Consider the following 18,982-nt stretch of genomic DNA (forward strand, 5'->3'; position numbering starts at 1 on the left):
AGTACGTGTGCGATTCACGATACAGCGCGTCTCCTGTGAGACCAGTCACACCATCAACTTGATGGTGTGACGAGCGCGAAACCAATAGCGTACCTCCCTTAAAACTATATAAAAAAAAGTAACAGATCTAAACTATAGAAGTAACATACCTAAACTAAAAAATTACCTCCTCTAAATATTTTTTTTTTTTTTTAAAAAAAAAGAAAAAAAAAAGTAACATGTCTAAAGTCTAAACTATAGAAGTAACATACCTAAACTAAAAATGTAGCTCCCCTAAAACTATTCCGTACAAAAAAAAGTAACATGTCTAAACTGTAGAAGTAACATACCTAAACTAAAAAAAGTACCTCATCTAAAATTATATAAAAAAAAAGTAACATGTCTAAACTAAATAAAATACCTCCCCTAAAATTATTATTAAAAAAAAAAGTAACATGTCTAAACTATAGAAGTAACATACCTAAACTAAGAAGGTATCTCCCCTAAAACTACTCCGTATAAAAAAAGTAACATGTATAAACTATAGAAGTAACATACCTAAACTAAAAAAAGTACCTCCTCTAAAATTATAAAAAAAAAGTAACATGTCTAAACTATAAAAAGTACCTCCTCTAAAATTATAAAAAAAAGTAACATGTCTAAACTATAGAAGTAACCTACCTAAATTCGCAAGTGTGAACTGGTCTCACCATCAGTTGATGGTGAGGACAGTCTCATATAAGAATTTGGGTTCACGATATATAATCTAAATATCAAATTTGCATGAAAGGTTATCAAATTCGAGATTCTACTCTAAATCGAAAAGTACTCTTAGAATCGAATCGTAAAATCAAACAAGTATTCTCAAATTATACGAACAAGTATAATCAAAGTTTTATTCTCAAATTTCATTGAAAGTGCTTATATTATGGGTCAAAAAGTTAAAAATTGAAATATATAGTTATTTACTAGCTAAATGAGGAATAATTAACAATATTTATCCATTACTTAACTTTCCCAGCGTGATTCAAATTTATGAGATTTTCGCTAGTCGAGAAAAAAATGTAGAATCGTAAATCGAATCGTAAGACCATATTTGAATCGTAGAATCGTAAGGTTCTACGATTTAAATCGCGATTTTAATAACCATGATCTTACCTATAGTTATAGACAATTATCATCTAAATAGATTTTATAAATATACTTCTAAGGAGAAATTAAAATTACTTTTGGATATATATGCTACTTCTCCATTTAGTGTCTTATTTATTAAAAAAAAGTCAAAACAAATAAGTAGGGATGTTTAGAGTTTGTTTTAAACAGGATCAAACCATAAAGAAAACTGTATATTTTTACGGTTTTATCGATTTGGTTTACGATTTGGTTAATAATTTTAGCTAAATACAGTATACGATTTAGGTTTAAATTGACAAAAAAAAAAAAAAAAATCCGAACCAAACAATAAGCCATATTAATAATATGGTTTACGGTTCCAACCGTAAACTGTAACCTAAACTAATCTATATTAAAACATAACATGTAATTAAGCTTTTATTGCATAATTTATCATAACTAATTAAATACAAAATACTTTTTTTTTGGAATTTGAAAAATTGGCAAGACTAGCAAATAGGTTAATTTTCTCATTTTCTCTTGTACCTCCAATGAAAAGCGAACCTTCAAAATTTGTGTTCAACCAAATCTCTTTGTATAAAAGTCATGCTTGTTGTAATAAGTCCATCTATACCTATTATCTATACTATTATTAAATCTTCAAGGCAAGAAATGACACGTTGCCACGTGTCACTGTGATTTGGCAAGTGAAATGATGATGTGTCATGTCATGCGCGCGCACACATGCATTATTCAATTTTATTATCACAAAAAATGTTAGTATCAATGTTCGAACCCATGACCTCTTAATCATAATGTAAAGTTATAACCATCTCTACAATGATATAATGTATGACTCTAAAGTAATGAAAAAAGACAAAAGGCATTCTTATAAATATTAAAACTTTAATACCAAATATATATACTTCGTATTTGAGTGACAACATATTATAAACTTTTTTACTTAATCTTTTTTAGTTACTCAGATAATACGCAACTATATTTTTTGTTATTCAATTTATTATAATTGATACTTTAATAAATTTCTTATGTTTATAAGTGAATTATAAAAAATAAAGTTTTATACGGAGTACTAATCAAGTAAGACTTGAAAAAAACAAAGTATCTGAACATATGAACTATTCTGAAGAATCTCGTATATTTAAAGGAAATAATGTAATATGGCAACAAAATTAAATAAAACAAATACAAAAAGTTTTGTAAGGAAAGCAATCACTAACCGGACAAAGAACAAATAACAAAAAAAAAAATCGGGGCATCGCCCGGGTCACTAACTAGTTTAAAAACTAAAACTATGATGATAATGAGACATATGTTCTCACCTCATCAACCTCCCTTTTTTTCTTTTTATTTTTAATAATTAAAATAGAGAAAACTCAAAAGACATCAATATTGATGTGTGCTCGTATTAAAAGAGGGAAAACTCAAAAGACTTCTCATAAAAAATACCCTAAATTACACCCTTTGTTCGGGGCCCTCATTGGGACCCACAACCACAAGAAAATTACTAAAACACCCCCAAACGAAAACCTTCTGATGGGCTCAGATCATAATCTCGGGGTCCAAATCTTAGCCTCCAGCAGGCCCAATATTATTGCTCATATTTACTAACAATGTCATCCGGCATTACTATAAATGTGACCCACCTAATCATTACTCAGATAGACAATTATTCATAAAATCATTCTCTCTCTACTTTCTCTTTATACAAGAACTGACTTGAGCGTCGGTGAGGGTTTTTTCGGGAACCCCCCTCCCCCCCGAGCCAGTTTATGTTTGTCCTTTTGTAGGAAATACAATAGCCAAATACTCAAAAACAACAGCCAAATACTCAAATACAATAGCTCGATTGAAAGAAACAATTCGCCTAGTTGACGGAGCTTCCCCCATTAATATGTAGTATTTTCTTCGCAGAAATAGTTGGGGCCGTCTCTTGGGAAACCAACTACAAGCCATGGTTAATACTCGCTGAACTAGGAAATATCCTTCAACTGGGGAATCAAACCATTCATCATTCTCGGACGACAGAGAAAGAATCCCCTCACCTTTGAACATCAAGCCCGCAGGCACAACATCGGTCACCCAAGGGGTTCTGAGTAACATGGTAGCCCAGCTCAAAGATACTCTTGAGCGGACAGTCCGTGCAATGATGATCAATCTTCAAGATGGAGGTGAAGGAACTTCTCGAAGGCCTACCCCTCATAGCCTTGACATCCCACCAAGGAGGGAACACTCAAGAACACACGTGAGTACCAGAGCACATTCTTCGGGAACACAAGTAAGAGAGGGACCTCCCCCGAACACAAGTGATTCTCGGAGGATCATCGACGAGCGCATGATGCATAGAGGAGATAAGGACGCCCGAGAGTTGCTCAATCGACGAAGATGGAATCAGACATCCCGTGAAGAAAAGAGGGAGGACATGAGGGAGATAAGAAGATGCCCCCGCCTAGGGAGACTCAACTATGTCTTCCCAATCATCCCTGCAAGAGCCATCCAATAGGCCTCCAAGCCACAGGCCCCCTTCAAGAAGAAGAGAAGTTGATGAATTTGTCACCCCAAGGCAACCAAGGCAAACAAATGCCCGAAGGGAACCGTTCCCCATGCCAAGGCAGAGGCCACCTATTCGTCGAGAAAGGGATAAAACTCCTTTGCACCGGGACAGGTCGCCCATTTGTTGAGAAAGAGATATGACTCCCCCTCGCCATGTTAGGTTACCCATCCGCCGAGAAAGGACAAGGACCTCTTCAAGGCAAGATAGAAGACGAACACCCAGCTACGATGACTGGGGCATGTGGCAAAGAATGGTTGGTCCAACCAGGAACTTGAACAAGACACTAACCCCCTTCAGCCAAGAGATCATGGACACCCCTCGGATTGACAAGGTAAAAGTCCCCACATTGAGCCATTCATTGGCACAACTGATCTTAAAGAGCATATGGCTGCTTATGCAGCCCAAATGAGTGTCCAAACGGGATGTGGAGCCACATGATGCAAGTATTTCCCCACTACTCTCAAAGGGCTCACCCGATATGGTTCAACAAGCACGTCCCGGAAGAAAGCATACACACCTATTGCAAGCTGGAGAAAGTTTTCATCAGCCAATTCCAAGTTGGGAAACGGCACAAGAGAACAAATGTGAATGTCATGGCGATCAAGCAAGGTGAGAACGAAATCCTGCAAAGTTACATCAAAATTTTCAATGAAGAAACCCTACAAATTCACAATCTTCGAGATGAGACAAAGTTCACTTTCCTACTGTATGGGATCCTACGAAACAACTTTCAATTCAAGTTGATTGAATACGGGGTCTCCACACTAGCCGAAGCCACGGATAAGGCTCAGATACACACACAGGCGACTGATGTGAGTGGAACAACAAAAATCGAGAAGAGGTAAGACAAGAGAAATAAAGAAGAAGCCACAACTTCCATACGTCCGCCCGGCAGGAAGCTTCACCCAGGGAGGACCATGGCGAAGACCCCCGATACAACCACAACGGGAGAGAAATCTACCTCGACCTTAAGGACAAGGATGTTCTCCTAACTCCCCCACGAATCAAGACTCCCGGAGCAAAAAGGGACAAGTCACTTTGGTGTGAGTTCCACCACGAGTGCGGGCACACCACGAAGAGCTGTCGGGAGCTGAAGAGGGCTTTGGATCAATTAGTCGACAAGGGAAAGCTTAATGATTACTTAAAGAAAAATCCTTCCCTCTAAAAGTAAAAGCCAAGGACATGGACCCCCCTAGGGATGATAATGGTAACTACTGATGGCAAGCCCCCCCCCCCCCCCCCAAAGAAATACCGACAGGCTCAAAAGGTTTTATGTTTGAACCCCCTAAGTACTTTTCCTTTCTTTAAAGTACTTTAGCTCTTATCCATAGTTCTCAATTATGAAAATGGGGCAAGATACATGTAAGCTCGCCACAAACTTAACAAATTTCCATCATTAGCGCCACCTTTGAAGATTTTTGTACTAGTGACACCAACCCACTCAACAATGTCCAGCCAACATTCAACTTCGTTGCACATATCCACCGAAAAAATGCCCCACCAGTCACCATCAACACCCTTACTTAATCTATCACCAACACCAGCCATATACACCATAAAACCAACATTTCCACCTCATTTCTAAGCAGCACCAAACTGACCAACAATGATAATCGTTTTACATGTATGTGTCATATTTATGTGAGTACACTCGCAAACAATTATGCATCAATCCCTCCCTTTCTCTCCTATTAAATGTATTCAACTTTTACATCAAGCCAGCACTTACAAAAGCCCAAAAAAATAAAAGGAAAGCAAAATAGAAATCAATAATAATTGTTAGATTGAATTGTAGAATAATAAAATTAAACAAGCAGTAGCTGGTGAGATTGTCAATTGATCGGAGTCCTTGTCATCAGGGAACTGTTTTCTTTCTATTGTTCTGTGGCCCATAGTTTGTATATTCCATGTCGCTCGATTTGATCGGCAAATCTTCAATGAAAGCATTGAGAGAGGTGAGGAGAAGTTGCACAACGGACTGGAAGTGCGCATTGTTGAGAGAAAAACACGATTTGAAGTTAACATTGAAGAGTTACTGGAGTTCGTCGACGACAAGGATGAAGTCTTGGCAAGGGGAAGGGTCTTTCCCATTGCAGATGGTGGGGGAGAGGAGGAGTTGGTCTTTTTTTCGGCAATGGAGTAGTGATCGTTGTTTGTCTGAGATATTACTTTTGGTTGATTGCACGGTGGTAGCGCTCGTGCCCGGTGAGAGGAGGAAATGGTGCAGATGAATTCACATAGAATGGGGAAAAAAAGATAGTTGTGAACGCGGGGGAAGAACTGGAGGAGCGGGGGAGAAATGGAGGAGGGAGAAAGATGTGTTCTAAAAAATAAAAAATAAAGTTGGACCAATTAGTTAGTGACATGTAATACCCCGAAATTTTTAAACTTGATTTATTAAAATTAAAAATATTTGTTTACTTGGTTTCGTTTTAAATAATTACGAATAATCGAATTTCGATATTTTAATCGTTTTTACGATTTATTTTAAACGATAAATTTATAAACAAAAATTTATTTATTTTTCGTTAACGATAATTATTTTTAAAGAATTATTTTAATTAAACATTTCTATTTTTAGTAAGTTTCAAAAATAGCAACAATTTCTGAATTTTTGGCCAAATAATGTGAAATTACGAAATTGCCCTTAAAAGAGCCAAAATTCCCTTTTCTCTTTTTCTGCTTGCTCTCCACGTGCAAATGGGTGAAGAAATTTTCTTCCTTCTCCTCTTCCCTTGCTCTCCACGCCCAAAGCAGAAGTCAAGACTTCCTTCTTTCCCTCAATTCAGTCCAAATTCAGATACTTGGACCCCAAGCACCTCTCCTTGTTCTTCACTCTTCCTGTATACAAATTTCATTTTCCATTTCAGGAAATTCAACATCAAAAACCAAAACCAAAAACCAATTTCTCTCCTTTTCATCTTCTCTGATTCGAGCAACCACCACCAACAACCATCGTCTGCCACCACCATAACCACCACAACCCAGAACCATCATCCCAACACCATTCGACCACCCGTCCTCCACCCCACGCACCACCCTCGCCTCCCCTACTATTCCCCCCCCCCCCGTCGCACTCCCCTGCCCTTCGCCCCTATCCCCGCGCAAACCATCATTGCAGCCACCACTCCGGCCACCTTCACCCTCTCGTGAACTTACCTCCGCCGCCTGCACTCTCCGTCGAGCCACCTCAGCCCACTCCCAAGCACCACCCGCCACCAAACTCCCCTGTTTCCCTCCTCCGTTCGCACCTCCCACCCTTTCCCTCGCATCCTGCCGCCACAAACCACCACCACCGTCGCCTTCACCGGCGTTTTTCGGCGGTACCGAGCCGTCCAGACCCCAACCTCCCTTTTCCCCCTCCTCGTGCCTTCCTCTGCTTCCCTCCCCTGTTCTCCCCTTCCCAGTAAACCGAAAAAAAAAGAAAAGGGGAGAGAGAGAAAGCCAATTTCTGATTTTGAAGCCCTTGATTTCTCTTACAAACCCAATATAAGGTTGGGCCATTTTGGTTTGGGCTTTGGTGAAAAATTGAATTGTTATTTTCAGATTCCTTAATTACTAATTTTTATGTTTTAATAATTCTTTTTTTTATATAAATTAGTTACTAATAAATTGTTATTATTTTTCATGTTTAATTATCGATTTTAATAAAGTAAATTACTAGCTTTATGTAACAAAGATGGAATTTTAATAATATTCACGAAAAACGATTTATGAATTAATTAAATATATATTTCGATTGAAATTCCGATTAATAATATTTTCGAAAAGTATATTTTCATTAAAATTCGTTATTTATAAAATACTTTACTTATATAATTTATTAATTATAAAGTATTGATTTTAAATTATTTATCGATCTAGTACTAATTCAATTATTTACTATTTTTAAAGAAATTGGACTCGGAGCTCAGGACGAACGAACCAACGAAAATCCTTAGCAAAATTGTGGAAGTGAGGTAACGGCTATTGCTAGTACCCGCAATTCCCTTATAAATGCGTTTATGAAATTACAATGTTATGATTGATTTATGAACTGAATGTTTTGACATGTTTTATGAATTGCGGGAAATGAAATGTGATTTGATTGAATTATTTATTATAATATGATTGATTGAAATTCTTATAAAACAATCTTTATAAGAAACCATGAATGAAATGATGTTTCTATGATGCCAGGAAAGAAATGATATTTTATTGATTCCAGGATCTAAATGATGTTTTATGTTGATCACATGATCTAAAGGAATTATGTTATTTCAAAGGAAGTAAAAAGGCTAAAATGTAAAATTAAACGAAACATGATAAAGGAAAGTGAAAGACCTAGCCCGTTTGGCAGTATATGTTCACAGGTTACGATTCTCGGTCATGCATGTACCCATGGGGCATCCGCCCATTGAGCCAAGGCTCTCATGTTTTCGGGCCAAGGCCCCATGTTTTATGGACAACGGTCCATCGTGGAAGACGTTCCACCATGTCATACTTGCCACAGCTAGCATGTGCACCCTAAAGTTATGAATGAATTAAATAAAGGACTTTATAAAATGTTTTACTATATTCTATTCTCCCTGTGTTATTAAATAAAATGAATTGAAATGAATTTACGTTGCTAGAATAGTTCGTTACTGAGTCTTCGGCTCACCGTTTTGTTTTCTGTTTTAGGTACTGCGGGGAACGATGGAAACGATTAGTGGCGAGGAATTTCACCATTATAATATTCACCTAGTTATGCTTAAAGTTATAATAGTTTAATTAAGAACTTTTAGTAAGTTATGTACTTTTATTTTGGTAATATAAAGGATTATTATATTAACTTTTGGGATTTGATAGCTTATGATCGATGGTTGCCTTGTAATTCCCAAGAGGGAGTTACGGCAGGTAATGTCCCGACCAAATTAGGTTAATTCCGCTGCTAATTATGCTTAATAATTGAATTAAAGGTCGGGGTGTTACATGACACGTGTCATATTTACTTATAAATCCAATAAACAACAAGTCAAGTACTGATTTGGTAAGTTACACACCAAAGTTTGTATTATTCCAGAATAAATCAAATGTGGTACTGTTTTTAGAAGAACGGTCAAAGATTGAATTATTTTTTTATAATTTTCCAAAAAATTATCACTAAAATGTAGATAGCTTTTACATATTGCGAAAACATTTTGATGTATCATTTTAAGAATTTTTCATATTTACCACCTTTTAAGTTTCATGTTTTTGTATTTACCAACTTATAAAATGTTATTTCATATTTACCACCTTAATTTTATGAAAAGTTTCGTATTCACCACCTTTTAACGAATTTCATCATATTATTCATCCATGTGAACTTCACTTAACCAACTTCTTAAACTTTCCTCATCTTTTAGTAGGTTTTCAATTGAAGAAGTTAGTTAAACAAGGTTCACATGGGCCGAAAATTTGATGAAAACCGCTAAGAGGTGGTGAATTTAAAATATTTTATAAGATTAATGTAGTAAATATGAAATAACATTTTATAAGGTGGTAAATACAAAAACAAGAAACTTAAAATGTGATAAATATCAAAATATCTTTGATCATTTTATCATAAATGCTAAACTATCTCCAAATAGCACGTGCCACACAATAAAATCATTCCAAAGATTATCCAATCTCTCACGTGTAATCCTTCAAAACCACATCCAAAATCCCTAAAAATCCAAAAACCTCCCCGAAATTCCACCACCCAAACTCCATTCTTCTCGTTCTCTCTCCTCCCATCTCCCTCAACTAATTCAATCTCAGAAAAAACACCGTCAATTCATCAACTCGTCCACAAAAATGCTAATCATTTCTCTCTTCTCACTCTCTCTCCTCTAACGATTTCTCCATAACCCACATTTTCTCCCTCCTCCTTCAACAATGGCGCTCCCTCAATTCCTCCATTATTCCACCACCACCATAACCACCCCTAAACCCTCCTTAAACCCCACGCCACCCACTTTCCTCCACCCTTCCCCACTCTCTCTCCTCCACAGCCACCGTAAACACCACCGGAACCTCCGCTGCTCCGCCTCCTCATCCTCCCCACAACCCCACAACAATCCTCCTTCCCCTAACCCCACCCCACGAAACGACGTTGTAGAACTCCCCATCTTCCCCCTCCCTTTAGTCCTCTTCCCTGGCTCAATCCTCCCATTACAAATCTTCGAGTTTCGCTACCGTATAATGATGCATACCCTCCTCCAGACCGACCTCCGTTTCGGAGTTATTTTCTCCGATACCCTCTCCGCCGCTGCAACCTCCGTCGGTTGCGTCGGTGAGGTCGTCAAGCACGAGCGCCTCGCCGACGATCGCTTCTTCCTAATCTGCAAGGGTCAGGAACGCTTCCGTATCAATAAGATCGTACGGTCCAAACCTTACCTCGTGGCAGCCGTGGATTGGCTCGAGGATAAGCCCTCCTCCGATGGATCCCACGAGGATTTGGAGAGCTTGGCGAAGGATGTGGAGAGCTACATGAGGGATGTGATTAGGTTGAGCAATCGGTTGAATGGGAAGGAAGAGAAAGAGGTTGGGGATTTACGACGGAATTTATTTCCAACGCCGTTTTCGTTCTTTGTAGGGAGCACGTTCGAAGGTGCGCCGCGCGAGCAGCAGGCGTTGCTGGAGCTGGAGGATACCGCGGCGCGGTTGAGGAGAGAGAAGGAGACTTTGAGGAATACTTTGAATTATTTGAGTGCTGCTTCTGCTGTTAAGGATGTGTTTCCATCTTCTTCAACATAGAAGTAAAATGTGGGTGGCAAGGTTTGTGAATAGATAGGTAACTACTTTTTATGTTTTTTGGTTTTTGATTGGAATGAATGTATTGGTATAAAAAGTTGTAAATGAATGTTATTGATGCATAATTGAAAAGTATTGTTATGGGGTAGTTGATGTTTTGTTTTGTGTTCTTCAATGGGTGTTAAATGAGCTTACTTTAATTTTTGTTGTGTGCTTGCTGCTGATTGTGTGATTGATTTGGCAAAAAGTCACTCCAAATATGTTAGTCAACTTTGCAAAGCATGTTGTACAACATACATTCGTTGTATTGTATACTAGACCTGCTTGATTGACTATGTCATTTATAGGGGAGTGCTTGTGATTCTTATACTGTATATGTGAGGGATGTACTTAGTTTTTGGTAATAGCCAATAGGTAAGCACTGTTTTGGATTTGGCCTATGAAACTTGTCCGTCGAAATTCAAGTGATGGTGTGTGTTTGAAATGCATGTGGTGTAATTTTGATTGCTATTGTGCATTTAGCTTAACAGTTGGAACTTAGGAGAAGGGAAGGAAGTGAAAGGAAAGTAGCGTTCTCGCTGGTTTGTTCCTTCATTGGATTTGCTAAATTTAGAGAAACTGGTAGGAAATAGAGTGAATTCATGTTTGTTTTACTTTCTCTATGTTCACGTTCAGCTTATTTGGGAGGAACATAAACTGAGAGGGTTTTAAGAAATCTTTTCCATTTCATCTTTGCCATTATTACCAATGTAACATGCTAGATGAAACATACGAAAGTTTCTTATTTCCTTTCTGCTCCTACTCCATCTTATTCCACTCTACCAAACTAAGTGCATGTGCTCAAAGTCTGGTGTTCATAGTAGATTGTAGTTGGATTCATCATATGGAGTATATCCTTAGATGTTCAGTGATGGAGGGTTTGGTAACCTGACTCAAACGATGTCTCTCATTAATCAGTGACAAAATTGATATCCACCTCAAGTATGTAGGGAACAGAACTGCCAAGGAAATTCTTTTCATTCCATAACTTATTGAAGAGAGTACCATGGATAAATTTGCTGATCTTTATGTCAAAACCTTACCCTTATTAGAGGATTGTTCGGGCATACGGAGTCAACACTGTTCCGATGACAGGAAGTTTTTTTGTGTGTGTGTGTGTGGGCGGAGGAGGAGTAGTCTTGCACTCTTGCAATATCTATAGCCTTTGATATAAGCTCCACTATGGGCTGTTTGCAAGCTTGAGTCTGCATTGCTTTATCCTTTATGGTATGCTGCAGAATGAGATGCTTATCTGCTCTCTCTCGCTTTAACTTTAAGGACCCTTGATGGTGGAAGGCTCTGAGCCGTTGAGGATTGTTACCTTTGGCTCTTATTTCTGTACAGTCTTTGTTGTCAAGGTTAATTATTTTGGGACATCATTTGCTAGTTTGCAACAGTCACTGTGACTGAATCAGAAAGGCTGGTTTTCAAGAATTCTTAATGGATAATGGAGGCGTTAAGGATAGTTACCTACATATCTTCTGTTCTTAGTTTCTTCATCTTTGAGTCTGTGTCCTCTCTGTCATTCCCACCTTCTGAGAAGTACGGAGTACTTACTTAACTAGCAAATGGACATACTCTCTTGAGTGGCATAGTTGACCTCAATTTCAATGAAAACATAAATGCAGTTGCTGGTTAGATTGTATTACTAATGCGTGGCTGAAACTTGAGAATTGATGAAAATAGCCCAATTTATTGCCATTCTCTGTTTTTTCTTTGAAAAGTGATAACAGTTTCACCTCTCGTATGCTTCTGCCTTGCCATTGCATGTACGCAGTACAAATCAAGAACTAAATGGTTTTGCAGTCGTCTGCTTCAGAATCAGTGTACAAGAACTAACACATCTGTGTTCCTCTTTCTTGAGGGGATGGGTAGATTGAAGAATGATCTTACTTTTTGCTATGAATTAAGTTGTGGTGTACACGCACTGAGAATCTGAGATTGATCCTTACATATTGAGGATACTTTGTTTTAAAGTACCAAATATTATTTGAGAATTTGCTACAGAATCGGGAACGGGATTGTTGTTTTCTAGAGTTAATACACAAGAATTTGCATTTGCTCTTGGTTCTTGGTTCTTGTTTGCAACATTTGTGATTTTTGGTGGTGCGGTCCATGGTCTTTCAAATTTCAATCTAGTAGTCAGACACTCTTTTATCATTCCATCTGTCCGTAGTCAGGTATCATATTATCTGTATTCTCGAAAGTCGAAACTGAAGGATGACATGATTTTAATGAAGGACTCCTTGTAAGTTGTACTCCAATAGTGGTGGTAGAAATTCTATCATATCCCCAACTCTGAAGTCCTGATTACTAAATTAATTAAGAACTTTTGTGTACTGTTTTAGGAAATGTGACCAGTATTTTTGGATTTTGAATGGAGGCAGTATTTTGTTTGCTTGATTGATTCTTGATTTGTAACTTTCGTATAAAAGTTAAGTTGCATGTAGTGATGCAAACAAAACAAAATTGCAAATTGTAAATGTTGTTATGGAATACGAAGTACATAAATTTCATTTGGAAACTGTAGTTTGAAATTTCTTTCATCTTATTCACAGTAGTATACGAGATTAATACGAACATAAGAGCTCCTCAACAGAAGTAATAGGCTATTAGCAAGGCAAATAAAGATTAAAGGAAACAAAACTATGCGTCTGTCTACGCCGTTTATACATGACGTACAAAGATGTGCAGTATCGAAACACTGCATAAATTCCTCTATATAGCATGGGTGCCGTATCTACCTTGCCTCTAACGTCACAATGTGTAAAAGAATACTCATAAGCATTCAAGGATAGTTTCACAAGCACCAAGTTATCGTACTGCTAGATTCTTCACAAGCTGCTTTGTCTGCTGTTGAATGGTTTGGCTGTAGTGATATTTCCTGCTCGCTGCAAGATCCAACATTTTTTTGGTGTTACTCGAAAAAGTCGTCATGTAAACAGAACAAAAACCCACAGATTCAACTCAAAAAGCAATCAATTACTGAAGATAATGAACATACTAGAAATATTTTAACAAATTAGAGCATCAACATGATAAAACCATACAGCTCAAAAGGACGGACAACCAATTGCAAAAGAAAACAATGTCATATTAACAACAAATTTATAAACTACTCCATCCGTCCCAAATTTATAAACAATGTCACATTAGGTTACAGGAGGCATAGTGAGAATTTGGTAAACCTTAGGTTTTGGAGAGTGGTGACCTCAAGTCACTAAATCTGGAGATTGGTGGCCTCAAGTCACTACTTTTGTATCCCTTCTGGTTCTATCAAACATATTATTCCGTTTTCTGCCTTTATTTTTCTACTCAAAATATAAGTTCTTTACACAATATCAGTTTCCATCGGCATAATCGACCTTTTACGACAACAATTGTGGCCAGCACTTGCAATGTGCCCTTATTCAATGGTGGTTCCACCTACTTTTCAGGTATAAGTCAACTAAACCCTACGGACAAAGCTGTCAATACCAGAATGAAGTTGATAGTTGATACTAACCTTGAGGCACTGATTTCTCTTTGTATCACACATTGGATAATCACGAGGACAGCAATGGACACGATCCTTGCAGCATATTGCAGAATTTAACTCGCAGCATTTCCATGCGGTGCATATACCAAGAAAGCTCCGCGCACAGCAGCAAGTTTCACCTGCAGGACAAGATGAGAACAGACTACATCTAGTAGGTCCTGGAGGTGGTGGGGGTGGTGGATTAGGGCTTATTTTAGTTGGGTATGACGGCATCACGTTGATGCCACAGATTCCACTAACTCCACTGTTCCGCTGCATGTGTACAAATCCCTTCATACCCCATGAAGTTCCCCATGAATTCTTAACTATCCAGTAATCAACTCCATGTTCTGAACCATAACCAACAATTAGAACAGCATGATCTACAGAGGTGGAACATGGGCCAGTAAAGATTCCCTGCAAGAATTAACACTACACTAGTAAAACTTTCATGTCAAAAAACAAAGCTTTGTAATTGGAAAAGCCAAGAGTAAAGAAATCAACCTTAGAGTATAATTGGAATGACCTCTCACTGCCGCATATGCCTACACTTACTGGTTGAGCTGCAACAGCTTTTAGGAGTTCTTTTTCGTTATTAGGAGGGACATCAGCATAACCATCAATGGTTACCACATGTCTTGCAAGCTGCAATAGTCAAAAAACAGATTCTTTTGTGTTAATAACTCCAAAATCAGCAACTTCGTTTATAAAAGACAGAAGTTGAAACAGGAAGCATTAGAACAAATATAGGATTTGTTTGCTTTCTCCCTTATTTGCCACAAAGGCATAGGACCTTTTGTCAAATGTGAATGCCACTAAATGCAAACAGCTTCTTGTACTGTTTATGACAAAGGAAAATGAGAATGACATCTAAGAAGTTTTAAGATCTTCCCGAAACTATGTAATAAATATTGGCAGAGATTTTTTACCCATTTATTCGATTTTTTTAGAGTTGTTATAACCGCAACATCTGTAAGTTAATAGGTCATAGCATAACATACTCCCGAATCAAAGAAAATACAGACTCATGGAAACTATCTTACCTTGTTCTTATTGCAGGATTTTTGTTTAGCTTCATATGGGTAATCTTTCTCAGTGTCAATCCCATGGTTATCTATAATAAATTGGTAAGCATAGTCCATGAGCCCTCCATCACAACCTTCATTGTAGCTTCTATCGCAATCTATTAACTCCTGCTCAGAAAGGCTGTCCAGAGAGCCCGTAACAATCTTATTTATACCTTCAATTGCCCCTGTAGCTGCGAAAGACCAGCAAGCACCTGAAAAACAAAGCAAGGCTCATTTCTGAAACCATTATCCCCCCACGAGCTTTTATAATATATTTACAAAAAGGAAGAAGACTTGGTTGATTACGGATTTAGCAAACATCAACTCAGTATAATCCCAAATGCAGCAATGCTTCTAAAATGCTTTTCTAAACTCATGGTGAAAATGAGAACTGAGAAATAAGGAAGGTCGACTGTCAGATATATGCAGCTTGCAGCCTTACCTTTGCCAGTAAAAGAAGGCCATTAGGCCATCTTCATCAATCAAATGATGGTAGGCTACTTCACATTAATATCAACTAATACTACTCAGTACTCACTATATAAGAAGCAGTGACCACAAGCAGTTTAATTAGCCATTTTGATTGAGTAAATTATAATCCAAAGCCAAAGGTTGTCAAATATTTTAGCTATACATTGATAAGGAACAGTAATCAGCCATTGTAATAGGATATTTCATCTCACATAGTCACATCTACTACTAGCATTTCAAGATTCCAAATGTGCTGAATCCTCAACCCACTACAGTTTACAAATAAAAATAAAAATAAAAATAAAAATCAAAATCTTTGGAAGAAACCATTGATTTATCCACTTCATTTCTCTTTTCCATCTAAAACAAGATTGAATGCCGATGTCAAAATCTTGTTAGTTCAATATTCGCTACATATATAATGAGAAAGAATTAGTTGTATTATGTACTCGAGTCCTGGACTACATACTCGAGTCGAGCCTGAATTACTCAACTAAATTTGAAGTCCATCATACGCAGAAAAAACAGCAATCACAGAATCAAACTATAATTCTTGTTCAGCCAACAAAATTAACCAGTGTGAATTAATTATAAAAATACAGACTGTGTCCCACCTATCAGTTAAACCAGCTCAAAATTCGAAATTACTAATTAAGCACCAACAATAAACTTCCATTAAATACCTAGAATTTCAGGAATTCCACCAATTCTGAGCCTTATATCACAAAAATATAAATACAGAAAACCTAAAAAAACATGACCAAAAACCCATACCACAATTTCTCAACCTTAAATCACAAAGATACTAAAACCCCACAATTTCAGTAAAGCATACCACAATTTCCTTGATCCTTGACATTGGTAACAGCACCTTGATTCCTCCAATCAAGAGAATCAGGAACACCCACATCAGGCAATTGAACAGGGTTACTATGCTTCAACCTTATCAAATCATTGGCAGAATTTGAAAGCCCAAGCTTTGAACTTCTAAATTCATGGTGGGTCAAATCAGCATAAACATTCAAATCAAGGGTATAAGTGGAATTTCGTAAGCTGTTATGGTGGTTGACAAATTCCAGATTATCCTCAAAAACTTTGAGCCTGAATTGTCTTTCTTGTTCAGATGGGTAAGTTTTGCCATGTTTTTTGCACCATGAATCAAAAAGATCCGAGCTTGATTGAGAGAGATTCAGGTGGGAAATTTGGAGAGTGAATAATAATATTAGTAATAATGAAAGTTTTCCCATTTTTCAGATGTACTTCGTATAATTGTGGAAATGAGTCAAGTGACGGAATAGTTGGGAGTAAAAGTTGGCAAATATTAAGGTGTTGATTGGTCTATCAAAGTTTTGGGTGTTACAATGTCGACCGCAAAGTTGGAGTAGATTGGAGTATTGGACTATCTAATATATATATATATATAAAGGGGAGTTTTTTGGAAAGCATTCGGAACGCCACGTAGGAATGTCCAGTCACAAAATCATTATTAATATATTTTAATTAATTAAAAATAAAGATAAATTAAAACAAAATCATTATTAATATATTTTAATTAATTAAAAAAAAGGATAAATTAAAATTTCCATTGGATCAAAGTTTCCGTTGGAATGTTAGGTATCAAAATCTTACTTTATGTTAAGAATCCTAACACCATAAGAGTGCTAACACCTAAAAATTTCGTTAGAATGATATTTACATTTACATTAGAATTTTATTTACATTATAATTCTACTTGGATTAAAATATAATCATTATTAATATATTTTAATTAATTAAAAAAAAAGATAGATACATAATATGATAAAGATAGATTCCAACAAAAAATTATCTTACTTTTCTTTTACCTTTTTGTATATATATACATATAAGCTCATGGCTACCAAAAATCCTACTTCAACAATCCACAAAAACTCACGGTTGATGGTATAATTTTAGTTAATTAGGTCCGTGTAGCCGTAATTAATATACGAGCACACAATTATATACTGAGTATTTTCGTTATTATATAATGGTATACGAAGTAGTTTGCATGGTTCAAAGGAACCTTCATGTGTTTGAAGCTTTCATCTTAATAGCCTTCACAATTTTAGTTGAAGTTGCGTTATAAATGCCGTGACTTGAATTAGAGTTTATATGAAGTATAATCCTAAAACTGTGCTGATGATTAATAAAAGTAAATTGGTTCTCTCCTTAATTGCTTGCATTTCCTTTTCCTTTAAAATACTATAGAATTCCCTTAGCTTCAATTAAGGAGGAAGACTTTGGCCAAACTCCTCAATTGTTTCATTTTTTCAATTCTCCTCCTACCTTCTCAGATCCCTCTTATTCTTTAGATGTTTAGATATCTGGATATTTCCTTTTTTAAGCAAGTCCATTATGTTGGAGATAAACAATTTGTATTTGTTTAAGCACTGTAAAGAGAGAACAAAAACAAATTCAAGATCATGTGCTGCATATATAAACTAATGCTGCAACAATAGGTTTTCCGTATATAAGATGTACACTACAAAAGCAAGGTGAACTCTACCCTAATATCACACATAAAACCGTTAATCACAACCGTGAGAGGTGATGGATGAAAAGAGGTAAACAAGTAAACCAATACGTAAACACAATTTAATTTTAGCCTAAACGGTAACAACTTTAATTGATATAGTTTAGGCTACACTTTAAGCTATTAACAACGTTGTTTTTAATAGTTGGCTCCAACATATTATACTAAACCAAAATAATGGTCAGCCTGAACATAAACGAATCTAAATTTGGGGTCTTATACTGAAACAATAGTCGAACTATTAAAAATAATGCATGGTGTGATAGCTTCTAATTAATTTTTAATAAGTATTCACTTCTCTAATGTATGGTGTGATTATGATCCAACTTTTTTTCCCAGTTTGGATTGCGTTTTTCAGTTGGAATTTGAGTCAGATAATGCTAATACTTTTTTAAGGAGTCTATAATTAACATAGTATCATTATTATCTTTAAAATATTCCACATGAAAAATGTTCTAACGAAAATTTATCATATTCTATCTCTTCCATGCTTTATATTCTATATATGTTACCCATAATGATAAGATAAATATTATAAAAGATGATAACTAAAATAGCATTCTAATTATCTTTAAAATACCCCATACGAATAAAATATCCTAACGAAAATTTATCATATTCTATCTCTTCCATGTTTTGTACTACGTGTAAATTATCCATAGTGATAAGATAAATATTTGAAAAGATGATAACAAACAAAATGATAGTAGATTTTCAACGTAAATTTATCCTACGTACTTCTACTTTTTAACATAATAGAGTTTTACTTACATTAAGCCTTTGATATTCGTAACATAGAGTGTAACCCGTGATTTAAACCCCTACAAGACTACAACTCACTACTAAAAAAGTTAGAATAAGTGACACTGAATAGAGAACGCTTAAGTGTGGTAGGCGTTTCTCAGGAGAATATAGAACGCATTTCC

General features: G+C 36.4%; 2 protein-coding genes across 2 annotated transcripts; one reads left to right on the forward strand and one right to left on the reverse strand.

The window, feature by feature from the left end:
• The first annotated feature begins 9,359 nt into the window (after nt 1–9,359).
• On the forward strand, nt 9,360–10,556 carry LOC110779880 (uncharacterized). The gene has a single exon (XM_021984338.2). It carries the CDS (start codon nt 9,551–9,553, stop codon nt 10,409–10,411), a length of 861 nt encoding a protein of 286 aa, XP_021840030.1. The 5' UTR covers nt 9,360–9,550; the 3' UTR covers nt 10,412–10,556.
• A 2,376-nt stretch (nt 10,557–12,932) lies between these two features.
• Nucleotides 12,933–16,874, reverse strand: LOC110801407 (ervatamin-B). The gene is made up of 5 exons (XM_022006763.2): nt 16,338–16,874; nt 15,008–15,243; nt 14,469–14,609; nt 13,953–14,381; nt 12,933–13,338 (listed from the first exon to the last, which is right to left on the reverse strand). Exons 1-5 carry the CDS (start codon nt 16,747–16,749, stop codon nt 13,282–13,284), a joined length of 1,275 nt encoding a protein of 424 aa, XP_021862455.2. The 5' UTR covers nt 16,750–16,874; the 3' UTR covers nt 12,933–13,281.
• Between the last annotated feature and the right edge of the window lie 2,108 nt (nt 16,875–18,982).

Source organism: Spinacia oleracea, chromosome 2, assembly GCF_020520425.1.
Source record: "Spinacia oleracea cultivar Varoflay chromosome 2, BTI_SOV_V1, whole genome shotgun sequence".
NCBI lineage: Eukaryota > Viridiplantae > Streptophyta > Magnoliopsida > Caryophyllales > Amaranthaceae > Spinacia > Spinacia oleracea.

What these genes read in the sequence shown, in the direction of transcription:
- LOC110779880 (XM_021984338.2), top strand. Translation starts at nt 9,551, where the DNA reads ATGGCGCTCCCTCAATTCCTCCATTATTCCACCACCACCATAACCACC.
- LOC110801407 (XM_022006763.2), bottom strand. Translation starts at nt 16,749, where the DNA reads ATGGGAAAACTTTCATTATTACTAATATTATTATTCACTCTCCAAATT. An exon ending in AATCCTGCAATAAGAACAAG is followed by an intron (nt 14,610 to 15,007) that starts GTAAGATAGTTT and finishes TGACTATTGCAG; the next exon opens with CTTGCAAGACATGTGGTAAC. An exon ending in CATTCCAATTATACTCTAAG is followed by an intron (nt 14,382 to 14,468) that starts GTTGATTTCTTT and finishes TAATTCTTGCAG; the next exon opens with GGAATCTTTACTGGCCCATG.